Source organism: Chionomys nivalis, chromosome 4 (assembly GCF_950005125.1).
Source record: "Chionomys nivalis chromosome 4, mChiNiv1.1, whole genome shotgun sequence".
Lineage (NCBI taxonomy): Eukaryota > Metazoa > Chordata > Mammalia > Rodentia > Cricetidae > Chionomys > Chionomys nivalis.
Genome location: NC_080089.1, coordinates 115780988 through 115797224, shown reverse-complemented (window position 1 = coordinate 115797224; position 16237 = coordinate 115780988). Strand labels below are relative to the sequence as shown.

The 16237-nt window shown below is 47.6% G+C and overlaps 1 protein-coding gene across 1 annotated transcript in view; it reads left to right on the top strand.

Annotated features, from left to right (window-relative positions):
• The window catches only part of Scn11a (sodium voltage-gated channel alpha subunit 11), a 65190-nt gene that overhangs the window by 31962 nt on the left and 16991 nt on the right, over positions 1 to 16237 (top strand). The window contains exons 13-19 of the mRNA XM_057766558.1: positions 1303 to 1494; positions 4031 to 4378; positions 7923 to 8324; positions 9613 to 9726; positions 10916 to 11030; positions 11902 to 12056; positions 15997 to 16170. Coding sequence (XP_057622541.1) covers positions 1303 to 1494; positions 4031 to 4378; positions 7923 to 8324; positions 9613 to 9726; positions 10916 to 11030; positions 11902 to 12056; positions 15997 to 16170 — 1500 coding nt within the window. The remainder of the gene's footprint in view (positions 1 to 1302; positions 1495 to 4030; positions 4379 to 7922; positions 8325 to 9612; positions 9727 to 10915; positions 11031 to 11901; positions 12057 to 15996; positions 16171 to 16237) is intronic.

Here is a 16237-nt window from a genome sequence, read left to right as displayed (position 1 = left end):
TGTTCCTGTAAATGGAATAAAGGCAAAGGCGTCGTTGGATCAGAGGTTTTGCGCAGCTCGCCTCTTTGGTTTTTCACAGGCCTTAGTTTAACCTTCTAACATGTTAAGATCTCTTTAGTCATGTAGAAGCCATAGTGGACAATCTTAAAAGTAACGTTCTGAGTGTTTTGAGAAAACTCAGAAGATGCTGACCAGGGCTGGGGATGTGGCTCAGTTGGCAGAGTGCCTGCCTACCCTTCATGAAGCCCTGGGCTCAGTCCTCAGCACCACAAAAATTAGGTGTGGTGATGCATGCCTGTGATCCCAGCTGTCAGAGGCAGGGGGATCATACGTTCAAGGTTATCCTCAGTCCCATAGCAAATTCAGCTATGTGAGACTCTGTCTCACAGCAACCCCCCATCCCAGAAAAAAAATGTGAACCATCTCCAGAGACCCACAGTAATGACCCCCATGCCCCCCTGTGTTACCGGGGACACTGTTGTCTTAAAACAATGCAGGTTTGATCCATAGGTAAATCCTCAGGAAAGAAGAACCAGGCAGATATGGAGGGTCATGCTCCTGAGAGAGTGCATCACTGCTTGGTGGGGAGTGGTGTGGAGACTTCCTGAGCATGTGTCACTGGTTTTTACTGCACAGACCGAGTCTCAGTTAAAATGGAAAATTGAAGATAGGGAGGAAGCCGAACTTTGAACAATTGCTCAATCTCATTCACGGTTCCTGTGGGAGGCATCTTCTTTTCCTCCAGGGAAAATGAGTCTCTCAGAGATATCAGATACAACACACAATTAGTCAGTGGCTGCTTTACTCTAATTAGCTAATGGATTGAAAAATCTTACCAGAATATCCAATCTTCTCCTCGTAAAATTTCATGTTTCTAGCTGAAAAAGCAACACGTTCTCTTAAATTCTTAAAATAAGGAAACTCTCCCACTTTATGTGTTTTACTGGGGTGGGGCTAGCAAGAGAGAGCCTGAGAAAAGGGGGGCAGTGGAGGAGGAGGGTGAACAAGAAGGCATGCATGTGTCAAAATGTCACCGTCAACCCACGGCTTTGTGTGATGAGTTAAGACTTTAATAAAAGTGATGTAAGACAGAAATGCGGCTGGAGGTAGAATATGGGTCTAGCCCGACTTTCAACGCCTCCTCGTGGGCTGCAGCTACTGTCGTGTAGTGAGGTGCCTGTCGCTGTGTGCCTGGTGCCTGGGCCTTGGCTTCAGCCACCATGCTGATTTAACGATTTCTTCCCAACTGCTGTGGTTCACTCAGCCCATCCTTAAGCAGGAGTCTCCTCTGTCCCATTGCAGGTTTTCACTGGAATTTTCGTAGCGGAAATGTGTCTAAAGATCATCGCGCTGGACCCGTACCACTATTTCCGCCATGGCTGGAACGTCTTCGACAGCATCGTCGCCCTTCTGAGTCTCGCTGACGTCCTTTACACCAACCTGTCCGATAAGAACAGCCGCTCGAATCGCTCCTTCTTGGCTTCCTTCAGGGTGGTAAGGCGCTTCCCTTTTTTTTTCTTTCTCGAGACAAGGTTTCTCTGTAGCTTTGATGCCTGTCCCGGAACTAGCTCTTCTAGACCAGGCTGGCCTCGAACTCCCAGAGATCCGCCTGCCTCTGCCTCCCGGGTGCTGGGATTAAAGGCGTGTGCCACCACCGCCTGGCTTCCTTCTATTTTGAACTTATTTTTATTGTGTCCGTGTGTGGGTGCACACAGTGGCTCACGAGTGGAGGTCAAAGGGCAGCTTGCAGGAGTTGGTGATGCCCCCCACCCTGTGCATTCTGGGGCCCAAATTCAGGCCTGAAGACTCCGCAGGAAGTGTGTTTATCCACTGAGCCATTTCACCTGGGTCCTTCTTCTCCCCTCCTCTCCCCTCCTCTCCCTTACCCTGCTTTCTCCTTCCCTCTCCTCCCCTCCCCTCTCCCCTTTCCTTCTCTCTCTACCTCCCCACTTCTCCTCCTTATTTCCCCTCCTCCTCTTCTTTCTTTTTGAGACAGGGTCTCACTATGTAGCCCTGGCTATCCTGGAACTCACCATATAGACCCTCCTGTCTGTGAATTCCTATAAAGCCCTTGCCTTTGCCTCCCAAGTCCTGAGGCTAAAGGTGTGCTGCTATACCTGGCCCTGGCTCCTCTTTCTTGATTCACCATGTAACAACATTCTGAATAATAATAATAATAATAATAATAATAATAATAATAATAATATTAATAAAATGAGTGGGGTCAACGGCTATCTTGGACCAATTCATCTCGCCTTAATTCCAGGACACAATTTGCATATATACTCACCTCCCTGGGTAACCCAGGCTGGCCTCAAATTCCCAGTCTTTCCAAGGTCGGGATTACAGTTGTGTGCCACCATACCCAGCTAGTTGAGGTTGATTTCTTAAAAACAATTCCAGAAAGTTTTATGTATGTGTACGTGTGTATCTGAATGCACACCGCATGTGTGCAGGTGCCTGGGGGGCCAGAAGACGAGGTCAGATCTGGACACTAGCACCCAGTGAGGGTGCTGGGATCTGGGCTACAGGTCTGGGTTCTCGACAAGAACAGCAAGAGTTTTTGACTGCTGAGCCATCTTTCCAGCCCCAGAACAAGGTATCTGTTATTTTAAAATAAAAATACAGGGCTGGTGAGATTGCTCAGGTAGGGTAAAAGCCTTGCTGTCAAGCCTGAGGACTTGAAATCGATTCTTGGGCCCCACATGGCAGAAGGGGAACTGATTCCTGCGAGCTGCATTTTGACCTTTGTTCTAGTTTTGTTCTGCTACTGTGATGTGACACTCTGGCCCAAAGTTACTTGGGTGAGTAAAGGGTTTATTGGCTTATACTTCCAGGTCATAGTTCATCACTGAGGGAAGTTAGAGCAGGGACTCACTCACAAAAAAGGAATCAGAGGAGAACCATGGAGCCATGGAGGGATGCTATTTACGGGCTGTCTAACTCATATATATACACACACACATATACACACATATTATATATACAGCACAACCCCACACGTGTAGGGGTGGTGATGCCCACTGTGGACTCATCAACCAAGACAATACCCCTCAGGGTTTGCTCTGACCTGGACAGCCCTTCAATTGCCATCATACATATGTGTTCCTCTCTCCACAAATAAATGAATAAATATAATTTTTAAAAGATTTAAATAGTAGCTAAAGAGATGGCTTTGTAGTTAGGAGTGCTTCCTGTTCTTCCAGAGGACCCAGGTTCAATTCCCAGCACTCACATGGTGGTTCACACCTGTCTATAACTCCATTCCAAGGGAACCTGACTCAATCTTCTAGTCTCCTCCAATGCTAAACATATGTGGCACACACACAGGCAAAGCACCCATACATATAAAATAAAAAGATGAAAAAAGAGATTTAAATTAAAAAAATAGTGTGTTAGCTAGGAGGATGGTGACTCTGCCCTAGGTGAGTGTGACCAGTTTTGAAAGTCCTAATGGCCATGGCTGAGGAATGTCACCTGCTTTCTGGATAAGCTCCCTGATGTGTGAGCATAGCCCTGGATGTGTGAACATAGCCCCGGGTGTGTGAACATAGCCCCGGATGTGTGAGCATAGCCCCGGATGTGTGAACATAGCCTCGGGTGTGTGAGCATAGGCCCGTGTGTGTGAGCATAGCCCCGTATGTGTGAGCATAGCCCCAGATGTGTGAGCATAGCACTGGGTGTGTGAGCATAGCCCTGGGTGTGTGAGCATAGCCCCAGATGTGTGAGCATAGCCCGTGTGTGTGAGCATAGCCCCGGATATGTGAGCATAGCCCCGGATGTGTGAGCATAGCCCTAGATGTGTGAGCATAGCCCCGTGTGTGTGAGCATAGCCCCGTATGTGTGAGCATAGCCCTGGATGTATGAGCATAGCCCCGGGTGTGTGAACATAGCCCCGGGTGTGTGAGCATAGCCCCGTATGTGTGAGCATAGCCCCATGTGTGTGAGCATAGCCCCGGATGTGTGAGCATAGCCCCGGATGTGTGAGCATAACTCTTCTTCCCTTTTTGTTTGTTGTCTGTCTTCACAGCTGAGGGTCTTCAAGTTGGCCAAATCCTGGCCCACTTTAAACACTCTCATTAAGATCATTGGCCACTCCGTGGGTGCGCTCGGAAACCTGACCGTGGTCCTGACCATTGTGGTCTTCATTTTCTCCGTGGTTGGCATGCAGCTTTTCGGCACCAAGTTCAACAAGACCGTCTCTACCGGCCAGGAGCGGCGTTGGCACATGGGCGATTTCTATCACTCCTTCCTGGTGGTGTTCCGCATCCTCTGCGGGGAGTGGATCGAGAACATGTGGGAATGCATGCAGGGTATGGACGGCTCTCCGCTGTGCATCATTGTCTTCGTGCTGATCATGGTGGTGGGAAAGCTCGTGGTGAGTCCCTGGCTCCCTTTCCATCCCTGAAGTGTGGTTAATTTACCAGGAGCAACACTTTTTTTTTTTTTTTTTGGTTTTTTGAGACAGGGTTTCTCTGTGGTTTTGGAGTCTGTCCTGGAACTAGCTCTTGTAGACCAGGCTGGTCTCGAACTCACAGAGATTTGCCTGCCTCTGCCTCCCGAGTGCTGGGATTAAAGGTATGCGCCACCACCGCCCGGCAGCAACACTGTTTTTTAAACAATCTTATTTTGCACACCATTCTCAGTTCTCTCTCCCTCCCATCTTCCTGCTCCCTCCACATTCTCCCCACCCCACTCCCACCCACTCCTCAGAGAGGGCAAGGCCTCCCATGCGGAGTCAACAAACCCTGTCACATCACTTGAGGCAGAACCAAGGCCCTCCCCCCTGTATCTAGGATGAGCAAGGTGTTCTTCCGTAGGGACCAGGCTCCAAAGAGCCAGCTCGTGCACTAGGGATGAACACTAGCAGTGGAACCAGTATTTACCCCACACACTGCCCAAGCCACACAGCTGTCACCCACATTCAGAGGGTCTAGTTCGGTCTTATGCAGGCCGGGATCCTCTCCTGGCAGCCATCAATTACAAATATCTCCTTGGGTAGGGGAGGGACTTCACGGCCCCTTCCCCTCTCCAGGCTGGGATTTGGTCCAGCTTAGGCCTGAACAGGTTTGTGCATGCTGTCGTAACTGCTGTGAGTTTGCGTGTGCAGCTGCCCTGCTATGGCTCAGTGGTCACAAGCACTGGCTGCTCCTCCGGAGGACTTGGGTTCAATCCTCAGCATCTACATGGCAGCCAACAGTTGTCTGTAACTCAGTTCCAGGGAACCTGACAGCCTCTTCTGGACCCTTCAGGCATTAAGCAAGCATTTAATGAACAGGCAAAATACTCACACACTTAAAATATAAAACTGAAAAAAAATATCCTTTTGAATTTGGCCTGAGAAAGGTACAGGCATGGGACAAAACCTCTTTAACACCCGGGACATGTGTTGGCATGTCATTTGCTGGCTGTGCCCACGGACACTTTTCCCTGATGCTTCTTGTAAGAAATCATGTTCTCTTGGTCAGTGATTGACTAAGTCAGTGTTTCTTAACCTTCCTAATGCTGCAAACCCTCTCATACAGTTTCTCATGCTCTGGCAACCCCCAACCTTAAAATTATTTAGTTGCTACTTCATAACTATAATTTTGCTACTGTTATGAATTGTAATGTAAATATCTGATATGCAGGATACCTGATATGTGACCCTTGTGGGGGTCGTGACCCACAGGTCGAGGACCGCTGGGCTTAGGGAAATCAGCATGACTTGATGTGGTGAACAAGATCTAAAGAGATGTCCAGTGGGGAAAGATGGAGCTGACTTTTCAGTCTTAGAAATATGCACAAGAAGGTGTGGGAAAGATCTTAATATACAAGCACAAGGGCCTAAATTCCATCCCAGAAGGAAGGAGTGAAAACCTCATGTGGTGACTGGTGCTTCTGTGCCAGTGCTGTGGGAACGTGGAGACAGGTCATCCCTGAGACTCACTCGTTAGCCATCCTAGCCTACCTGGTGAGCGTCAGGCCAGGGAGAGACATTGTCTCAAAAAACAAAAACAACAGGCAGATGGCTCCAGAGGAACACGCTCTGAGATTGACCTCTGTCTGTACAGCCCTCTCACACCACACACGTACACACACACATGCATACACACACATGTGCACACCCACACCCATACACATGTGTATACACATAGACACATACATCACACACATACACACACAAAAAATGGTCCTTCCTCTGGGTCTTCTCATGACTAATTCCTAGAAGCATTAAGTAACAAAGTGAACAAATCTGTCTGCAGGTAAAAAAAAGTCTTTGTTCTTTCTCCAGAACCTTCTACTGTTGGGCTTCCTTACTGTGGAAACAGCTTGAGTCTTTTCCTACAGCCAGCAGCTTAGATGGCAACGAGGAGGCCAATTAGACCCATATCAGTGAGGACATGAAGAGATAAGGGCACATTAAGATCCTTGGACTCGAAATCAGAACCAAGTAGGGGTCATGGGGCAGATGTAAGGAACTGTCTCACAGATAGCTTTATCCGGAGTGCCTAGCAAAATTGTCTGCACAGCTGGTGAGTGAGCCGAGGTCGAGGGGAGCGGACATCGCTAATGGGAGGTGGAAGAGAACTTTGAGACAGGATCTGTGGACGGCTGTGATAGTTGAGAAGGTGCAGGAGAAACACGAGCAAAGGTTCAGGGCGAGCAATTCTGGTAAAGCTGGAGATCTCTGACGAGATCTGTGCACACTCTCAGAACACTGCTCAGCAGAGGGCAGCTCACAACCACCGGGAGCCCCTGCAGCAGGTGATCTGAAGCCTTCTGGGCTCCGGAAGCACCTGTATACACAATGCGCATGTACACACACACACACACACACACACACACACACACACACACACACGAGTAAAGAATAAAAGGAGTCTTAAGTTAAAAAATAAATTAGTGTACAAATCATAATATATTAATTGTGACATTTACATATATAACTTGGTGTTTTTTCTTATTTTCATGTGTATGCGGTATGTCATGAGTGTGTATGCATGTTCACATGTGTGTGGGCACCTGTGTATGTGTGCGCACATGTATGCCCAGGTATGTGTGTGTTGGAGGGAGGTATGCAGAGGCCCTAAAGTGATGTCAGAAATTATCCTGATCACTCTTCCATCTTGTTCTCTGAGGCCAGATCTCTCAGTCAAGGCCAGAGCACACAGATATGGCTGTCCTGGCAAGCCAGCTTGCTTGGAGCTTTCCTAGCTGTCTCTGAAGCTGGGATCACTTCCATCTTGTTCTCTGAGGCCAGACCTCTCAGTCAAGCCCAGAGTGCCCAGATATGGCTGTCCTGGCAAGCCAGCTTGCTCGGAGCTTGACTAGCTGTCTCTGAGCCTGGGATCCCAGGCTGGCTTCCATGCCCACCTGGCACTTAGGTGGGGATTTGAACCCTAACCATCTCCCTAATGCACAAGATTTGCCCTGTGGACCTCTTCTCCCCCCCTCCCCGTCCCCAGGGATTCCTGTCGTGCCCTCCCCACCCCAGTAGGACCCTTTATGCTTCCATGTTTCTGTTATTACCTCTGCCTCAAAAAAAAAACCCTCTTAATCTTGTAGTTTCCTTTCTATTTCATGTCTGACACCCACCCACTCATCCACCCACACTCACATACACTCATCTGCAAAACCTTCAAAGTGGGACCTGCATACGAGAGAGAACACCTGGTGTCTGTCTCTCGGTGTCCGGGTTCTCTCTATATAATGATTTCTGGATGCCCCCTTTCCTGTGTTTGTATCCCTTCACTTGCATTTTCTGTGTGTTTTCTCCCTGTTCTTTCTTGGTCTTCATCTCGTCACTGACTATGTAGGAGAGCTTTGCTGGGAGGGAGAGAAATTCTCATTTGGTGAGAATTTGAGCCTTGGGGGAAAGGTTGTTCTAGGAACTCTGAGTGCCTCTTCCTTTGCTAAATTTCACTTACTACCTACCCCAGGTGCTTAACCTCTTCATTGCCTTGCTGCTCAATTCCTTCAGCAATGAGGAGAGGGACGGGCACCCCGAAGGAGAGACCAGGAAAACCAAAGTGCAGCTGGCTCTGGAGAGGTTCCGCCGGGCCTTTTCCTTTGTGGGGCACGCTCTTCAGAATTTCTGTTGTAAGAGATGTCGGAGGCAAACCTCACCGAAGCCAAAAGAGATCCCAGGGAGTTTTGATAGTGAGAGTAAAGACAGTATTCCCTTGGATACAAAGCCCTGGAAGGAATTTGATGCACAAATGACTTTGGACTCTGGGCATGGCAGGCCTCGCTTGGCCCCACTTGCAGAGGAAGAGGATGACTTTGAATGTTTTGATGAATTCAGAGCCTCACGCATCTCCCAAGCTGGTGCTGAAGTTCAGGTATGGAAGGTCCACACGTCAGATTAGGTGTGGTCGAAACATACAGTTATCATAGGGCACTTGTCACCTGTGTGTCCTAGGTATTGTTTAGGGATAGCTGGCTATAAAATGTATGTGCTCTTTGACACATCAGCCTAATCCCAGGCTATGTCCCTGCATGACATGGCGTGCCAGAAAATCCCTCCCAGCTTGACTAACTGACAGCTTGAGTTTTAGTTGATCCCAACGTTGCCAGATTGATAACCAGGAATAGCCGTCACACACCATTTTTAGATGTCCTTGTAGGTCACCACAGCAAGCCTTCCAGTTTTATGAATATATCAAATCTCCATTTTGCAGCTGGGGAGGTTACTCATTGGGTAAGGCATTTGGACCTGAGTTCAGATCCCCAGCACACACTTTAAAAGAAGCCAACAAAAGCTGGCATGGTGGATAGCGCCCGTGGTGTGGGACAATTGTCTACATTCTGTCAGTTATATTTTAAATAAATGCTGATTGGCCAGTAGCCAGGCAGGAAGTATAGGCAGGACAACCAGACAGGAAGTAGAGGCGGGTCAATGAGAACAGGAGAATTCTGGGAAGGAGGAAGCCCATTGCTCTGCAGTTGTGAACCCGCCATAGAAGAAGTAAGATGTGACTGCCTTGCTGAAAAAGTTACTGAGCCACGTGGCTAACACAGATAAGAATAATGAACTATATAAGTTACAAGAGTTAATAAGAAGCCTGAGATACTGGGCCAATCAGTTTATAACTAATGTAGACTTCTGTGTGATTTCTTTGGTACATAATGATTGCAGGAACTGGGCAGGGCAGAACCCCCTGAAAACACTCCCGTAACTAGAGCACTGTGAAGATGGGGACAGGGGATCCTTCCCCCTTGCAGCCCAGCCAGTCTAGCCAGTTGGTGACTCTGTGTTCAGTAAGAGACTCTGTCTCAAAAATAGGGTGGTAAAAATAATTCAGAAGGACATCAGGTCTCTACATGTACACACACATACATACATACGCACACTCATGCATGTACACATATACATACAGTCTCTATCTCCCCCCCACCCACCCACAGGGATATTTTATCTTTGAGTTAATTGGACGGGGTGAGTCTTATTCTGGAACCATACTGTTTTGATTAAGTAACTTTACAATACATTCCTATTTCTGTTGTGTTCAGTAGTTTTCCCGGTCTACTTCCATGTTGAGTTTTTCAGGAGCAAGAATTCACTCTTGCTTCATGCCAAGTGGACTGTCTAGAGAAATATTAACTCCACTCTGGGCTTCTGTGTGCCAGATCTGTGACGTCCCTCTGGAGACCAAGCAGCCCACCAGCCCAGATGACCAAGGTGTGGACACTGAAGTGTTCTCTGAAGAAGATCTGCATCTAGCCATACAGAGTGCTCGGAAGGTAATATTCCCAGGGTATGGTTGGGAGGAGCATGTGACCCCTCCACACAGCTTCTCCAGAACAGCCTTGTGGGTCAATATTGGAAAGAATGAAGATACCATTGCCAGGGCTGAGTCTCACACAAAAGTGTAAGTCAGGGGCTGTCAGTTTTGCTACACTGACATTTGGGGCAAGACAGCCCATCACTGTGGGGGGCTTTGCTGTGAATTCTAGGGTGACTGCCAGCAACCCTTGGCCTCTGTTCACTAGGTATCAGGAGTATCCTACTTGTGGAAATTTAAAATGTCTCTAGTTTTAGGGAGATGAGCCTGTTGACAGATTGCCTGCACTACAAGCTCAAGGGCCTGAGTTTGATTTCCAAAGGCCATATGAGAAGCCAGCAGCCACGGGATGCTGAGGCAGAAGTAGGAAAATCCCTGGGGCTCATGAGCAACCAGCCAAACTGTTAGCTCCGGACCAATGAGAGACTCTGTCTCAAAACAAAACAACACCACCAACAGCAACCAAAAACCTAAGATGCTCAGATCCTGAGAAATAATATCCAAGATTGTGCTCTGGTCTGTACACACACACACACACACACACACACACACACACATACTTTTATTTTTAAAAAATATAACTTGAGGAGCTGGAGAAATGGCTCAGAGGTTAAGAGCACTGATTGTTCTTCCAGAGGTCCTGAGTTCAATTCCCAGCAACCACATGGTGGCTTACAACCACCTGTAATGAAATCTGGTGTCCTCTTCCGGCCTGCAGGCATACGTGCAAACAGAACACTGTAAACAAAATAAATAAATAAAAAATATAACTTGAGGCATTGCCAGAATGCCTCCTACAGGGTTAAGCCAGCCAGAACCACTGGCCTAACCGATTAGTCTATGAACTGGGATAGCTGGAAATTGGGCAGAGAGTAGTTTTCTCATTCCCTACCCTCTAATTGGCAGCCTATTAGGGTTATGATTTGTAGGGGGAAGGGTTGAGCTAGTGTGCACACATACACTTGCTGCTTATTAGCCATGGAGACGAGTTAATTTTCTCCTGAAGTGAGGCTGATAGAGAACTTGAGAAAAAGTCCCCACAGGAGCAGCATGCTACCAATGCCATCCTGTCTAGCAACCTTTGCCTCTCTGGCTTTAACCTGACTGTCCTGGTGACTGACTTTCTCCTCCCCCACTCTGGCATGCAGAAGTCTGACGCGGCAAGCGTGCTCTCAGAATGCAGCACCATTGATCTGAATAGCTTCATAAATTTCCGAAACACGGATACCCCAAAAAAGCAACCGGATAGATGCTTACCCAAAAGTAAGTGGCCTTATTTTTGCACAGAGCTCAAGGAGCCTTTGTTCCCTGTAGCTTTGTGGTTTGGATGGACGCCTCGTTTCTAGCACTAGCGTTATTAGATTATTAGATTCTAGTAGAGGGAATTTCAGGAGACCCCGGGCTTCGATAGGCTCCGTTCACACAACCCAACAGGGTAAATACCTGAAGGTGCTCCTGGAAAACTAGCCGGGCCAACAGATCAGCTGCTCTGTAGATCCCTGGGACATCCACTGTCAATGGAGGGCACTGAGAACCAAAGGGCAGCCTGGTCCATCATAAAGGTGTGTGTGTTGAGAGCAAAGGCTGCTTGCAAACCCCTTTGCAATTGATCCAGTTCTCCCATGTATGGGGAGAGTCCCCAAAACCTTGGAAGTTCTCATCTCAAGTTTCTTGAAATCCTTTGGGTACTCTCTGTATGTCACAACCTCCCCACCCTAAAATTTTGGCATAGTTAATAACCACAAATCATTGATGGTGTACAATGATAAATAGACCTCCACATCAGTTGACCTGGGCTGGCTGTCTCTGCTGAGGGTAGATGACTTTATTCATGTGGGTGCCATCAGTGAGGGGCTCAGCAGATCAAGCCTGAGCATATGACCAGGCTGGCTCTGCTGCACAGGGCATCTGTGAGAACCAGTGGGCTAGCCTGCAACTGTCTCCTTCAAAAAGATGGCACAAGAGGGCAAGCAGAAACAGGCAAGGCCCAGAGAATTTCAGGTTTTGGAAAGAATCATCATTCCCCCTCTGATGGGGGAAGCTACAGTTCACAAGGCAAGGGACACGAAGTGACGAGCTGAGGCCACTAATGCAATCCACTCCAGACGCTCATGCCATAAATGCTTCCTTTCAGGCCTCGGCTGCCATTTTCTATGTCACAAGAGAAACAAGAGGAAGCCTTGCTGGGTTGTGTGGTGGAATCTTCGGAAAACCTGCTACCAGATCGTGAAGCACAGTTGGTTTGAGAGCTTTATCATCTTCGTCATCCTGCTGAGCAGCGGTGCTCTGGTAAAGGATGCTCGCGGGGAGGAGGTTGGGCAGCGGGGCAGCCGGAGGCGCTGCTGATTGTGACCCTGGGAAAAGGGCAGCGTAGGGAGTTCTTCACTGAGGGCTCCTTACCGGGCAGGAGTCTGCACATCTAGAATCAGAATCTCTACTCTGAAGGTGCTTTGCCTGTTGGAGAGGTTTAACCAGGCCAGTGTGAAGGTACCTTCTCACGTCTAACTAGCCCTTGGACTTGGCTTGCCCGCCTGCTCTCCAGTTCTGGAGGATTCCTAGACATCTCTACTGTATCGGTACTTCAGACAGCTCCTCCTCTCGCTGTCCCTGAAGATCAGGATGCTTTCTAAGACAAGATATTAAGGGAAGGGCTACAGGGAACAGATCAAGTTATGACCAGTGCTTGGGTGTTTCCCGTCAGTGCGATGTAAATCTCAGTGAGACTAACGAGTAACTCTGAGTCTACTTGCATTCACTTTAGGGTCCCCAACATCTTACTGCTCTCAATTCATTCCTTCCAGCCACTCCTGTCCTCTCTCTGGCTTCCCTGATCACTTACACACTCCCCTTTCCCTTAACTCCCCCTCTTCCTCAGCTTCCTGTCCTCCCTCTCCTGTCTTGTATCTCCCTTTAAAATGGCTCAAACTTTCACTGTCATGCTAAGTGAACAGAATTGTTCTTGATCTGGAGTTTGTAGTAGCAGAGATGGCGCAGAAGTGCTCTTTTGGGTCCCATGCCTTCTGTCTACTGTTTCATACATGTGTAATCCTAAGGGAAATGGTAGGAGGCGTATAGACTGTGCTCAGGGACTGGCACCAGTATAAACCCGCGTGCTCCACATACAGTAGAAATTATTCCTCAAACAAAAATACAGGTTTATCTAGAACCATCCTGGGATCTCCCCTGATGGACTTTGTTTAGGAGTCTTTGGTAATTACATCTCATCTGCTAGTGTGTCGTGAATACTACAGTTGAATTTATATTATTTCTTAAGTGGTATTAAGCAACAGGAAGGCAGTGGAGCTTCTAGAAGGCCATAGATACATGCTCTGCAGTGTCAGGGAAAGATGACATGACCAGAGACCTCCCAGCAGGCAGAGAGCCCTGTCCTAGTTCCTAATCTGCTTTCAGAGAGGCAGGTGTAGGCTGGGCAGAGCAGTATAGAGCACGCTGTATCGAGAACATCAGGAAAAAGGTCCGGCCCATCTTACTGTACATGCTTGCATAGATATGAGAATAAGAAAAATCTAACTCATCACCACTGCCTATGGCCTCAGGACCAACACTGTCTAGCAGCTTTGGAAGCTAGTTTGAAAAGCCAAGTCTTGAGTCCTTCCAAACCACTGAATCAGAGCTTACATTGAAATAAGTTCCCTGGGTGACGTGGGTCTTGTTAGACTCTGAGAAGGTTGGATCTGGACAAATGCACAGTAGTAACAAGTATCTCCTTATTAAAAACTATCTCTGGTAGGACACAGGAGACTTTGAAATTCAGTTGCATGTCTTTGACCGACTTAGCCAGCTCGTGGCTAAGGTTTCAAAAGAGAAAGCATGTCTGTGATGCTGTCCAGATATGTCTGTCATCTGTGGGCAGGTAATGGAGATGAAGACAGATGCAGTGATGACGGACCACAGTTGTAAGTGATGGGCTCAGAGCAGGAGAGGCTGAAGGGTAGTGAGCAGGACCAGCCTCATAGGGACAGGGCAGATCCCTATAGAGTGTCCGCTCAGTAAGTTCCCAAGGCTCAGCAGGAGCCCGCAGGACGGGGAAGAGCCGAGAGCTGTGGCAGTGGCTTTCACCTTGTCTTCTCACTCATAGTTCAAGGTGCAGCCCGTCATGGTGAGGAAGGCGTGGTGGTAGGAGCAGCTCTCCGCCATGGAGACAGGAACATGAGGCTGCCGTTCACAACCTCAGGGATCAGAAAGTAATGAAAGAAAGTGAGGCCATGGCATGAGTTTGTAAACTCTGAGTTACATTCCTTCAAGGTCACCCAGCCCAAGGTCCCCTACTACCTCCCCAAAGAAAACAAACAAGAACAGTGGACCTGCTGGGAACCAATTGTTCAAATACGAGAGCCCTAGAGCCCGTGGGAGGTAGTTTACTTCTGGACAATAAAAAGACTTTTTTTTTTTCTAGTCAAAACTCAATTTGGTAGGTGGAAATGAGTTGGTTAGATTCTTTTGAATTCTTTTCCTCTAGGATATGGCCCTACCTTGTACCTAAAATGGGACTGATTTTCTGCCCACTTTCAATGTTTTCCTAAGTGTCTTGGGCAGGGTTAGTACCTAGCTCCCTTCTCTCATTTCTTTCATTCTTACTATAGAAAGACTGAAATGAGAGACCACACCTAGCTCTATAGGACCCGCAGCAAAATCTCTCTCACACATGCACACACGCATGCACTCACACACGCACACACGTCCACATGCAGACACACAGAGTAGGTGAGGGAGATGTTAGGGTGTAACATGGAGAAGGTTAAAGTGTCATGTCCCATTTCTGTAATCACACTTAATGGATGTTTGATAGTCAAATTCCCACCAGGAGCTTTGGTTCAGAGCATCTCTATTTTAGTGTGTCTCAATATGGCTAGAAAGTGATATTATATGTAGGGTGTGTGTGGTGTGTGTGTGTGTGTGTGTGTTTGTATGGTGAACGGGAGTTAGCCATGGGAGATGATGAACTCCAGGCTTGCTGAGATATGGAGAAGAGAATCGAGAACACAATGGACAGGCACTGAGTACAGTTGCTAAGGCGACCTGGAGGGTTAAAGTAGTGGTCTAGGGCAAGGGTATTTCTGGGAAACTTGGAAAGATACAACTGGCAAGAGCTGAAAGGGTTAGGAATCCCGGAAAATGCTCCGACAATGTAGGAAGACTCTTATATTCGGAGTATATCGGTTACCTTTCTCACCAATGCGGAAAGGGCCACTTGAGGGGACGTTCTAGTTTCGCTTCTGTTGCTAAGACAGAAGTGTCCTAACAGAAGCAACTTTAAAGAGAAGGGATTGACTCAGCTCGTAAAGCCAGCTTACAACCCATCGTCGTGGAGAAGGCCCACAGCCCACAGTCCCAGCAGGGTACATTCTCAGTCAAGAGCAGAGAAATGGATACATCTGCACTTACCTAGCACTCACGCCATATGTGTACAATCCAGGATCCCATCGCTGCCCAGGAAAGGGTGGCACCCACAGTGGGCTGACTTTCCCACACTGATTATTGTAATCCAGACTATTGATTATAGACACAGACATATGCACAGGCCAATCTGGTCTATACAATCTGTTATGCATTCTCTTTCCAGGAGATTGAAGACGTAGTCAATTAAAATGAGCAATAAGGCTGTGTTGACAGTTAAAATTCTCCACTACCGAGAGAGAGCATTTATTTTGGCTCTCACTTTGAGGGTGCAGTCTGTCACAGCGGATGGAGCATGGTCATATTGCATCCATAGTCAGGAAGGAGAGAGAGAGAGAGAGACAGAGAGAGAGAGAGAGAGAGAATATGGTGGTCCCCAGTTTGCTTTTTTTCTTTTTTATTTAATTCAAAATCCCAGCCTGTGGGCTGGAGCCACCCATAGTTAGGTGCTCTATGCAGCATATAAACCCTCTCACAGACATGCCCCGAGCTGTGTCAGCTAAGTGGTTCTAGACTGTTAACTTGACCAGATTAGTGATTCTAGACTGTTAACTTGACCAGATTAGCCCTCAGAGCGGGCCAGAGAGGACAGACCATGAAATCACCGGGGTAACAGAAATATGGATATGGAATTTTCTATATTTATTTAATCAAGAAATACATTTTAATGGGAAAGAACTACCTTAATCTTTTTTTTAAACCAAGACGCCATCACCAAGATACCAGCTAGTTTTTAATCATATAAAATAGAAAAGACTCAAAGTTGACAAGGAGCCTGCACACACTCACTGGCTGTGCTTTCTCCTTCCAGATATTTGAAGACATCAACATCTCTACACGGCCCCATATCTGGCGATTGCTAAGGTGTACAGATAATATTTTCACATTTATTTTTATCCTGGAGATGATTCTAAAGTGGGTGGCCTTTGGATTCCGGAGGTATTTCACCAGTGCCTGGTGCTGGCTCGATTTCCTCATTGTAATCGTAAGTTTACTGTCTCTGCGCCCTGTTTGGTTTGGGGCAGGGATGGGAGAGAGAACCCTAAGGGGGC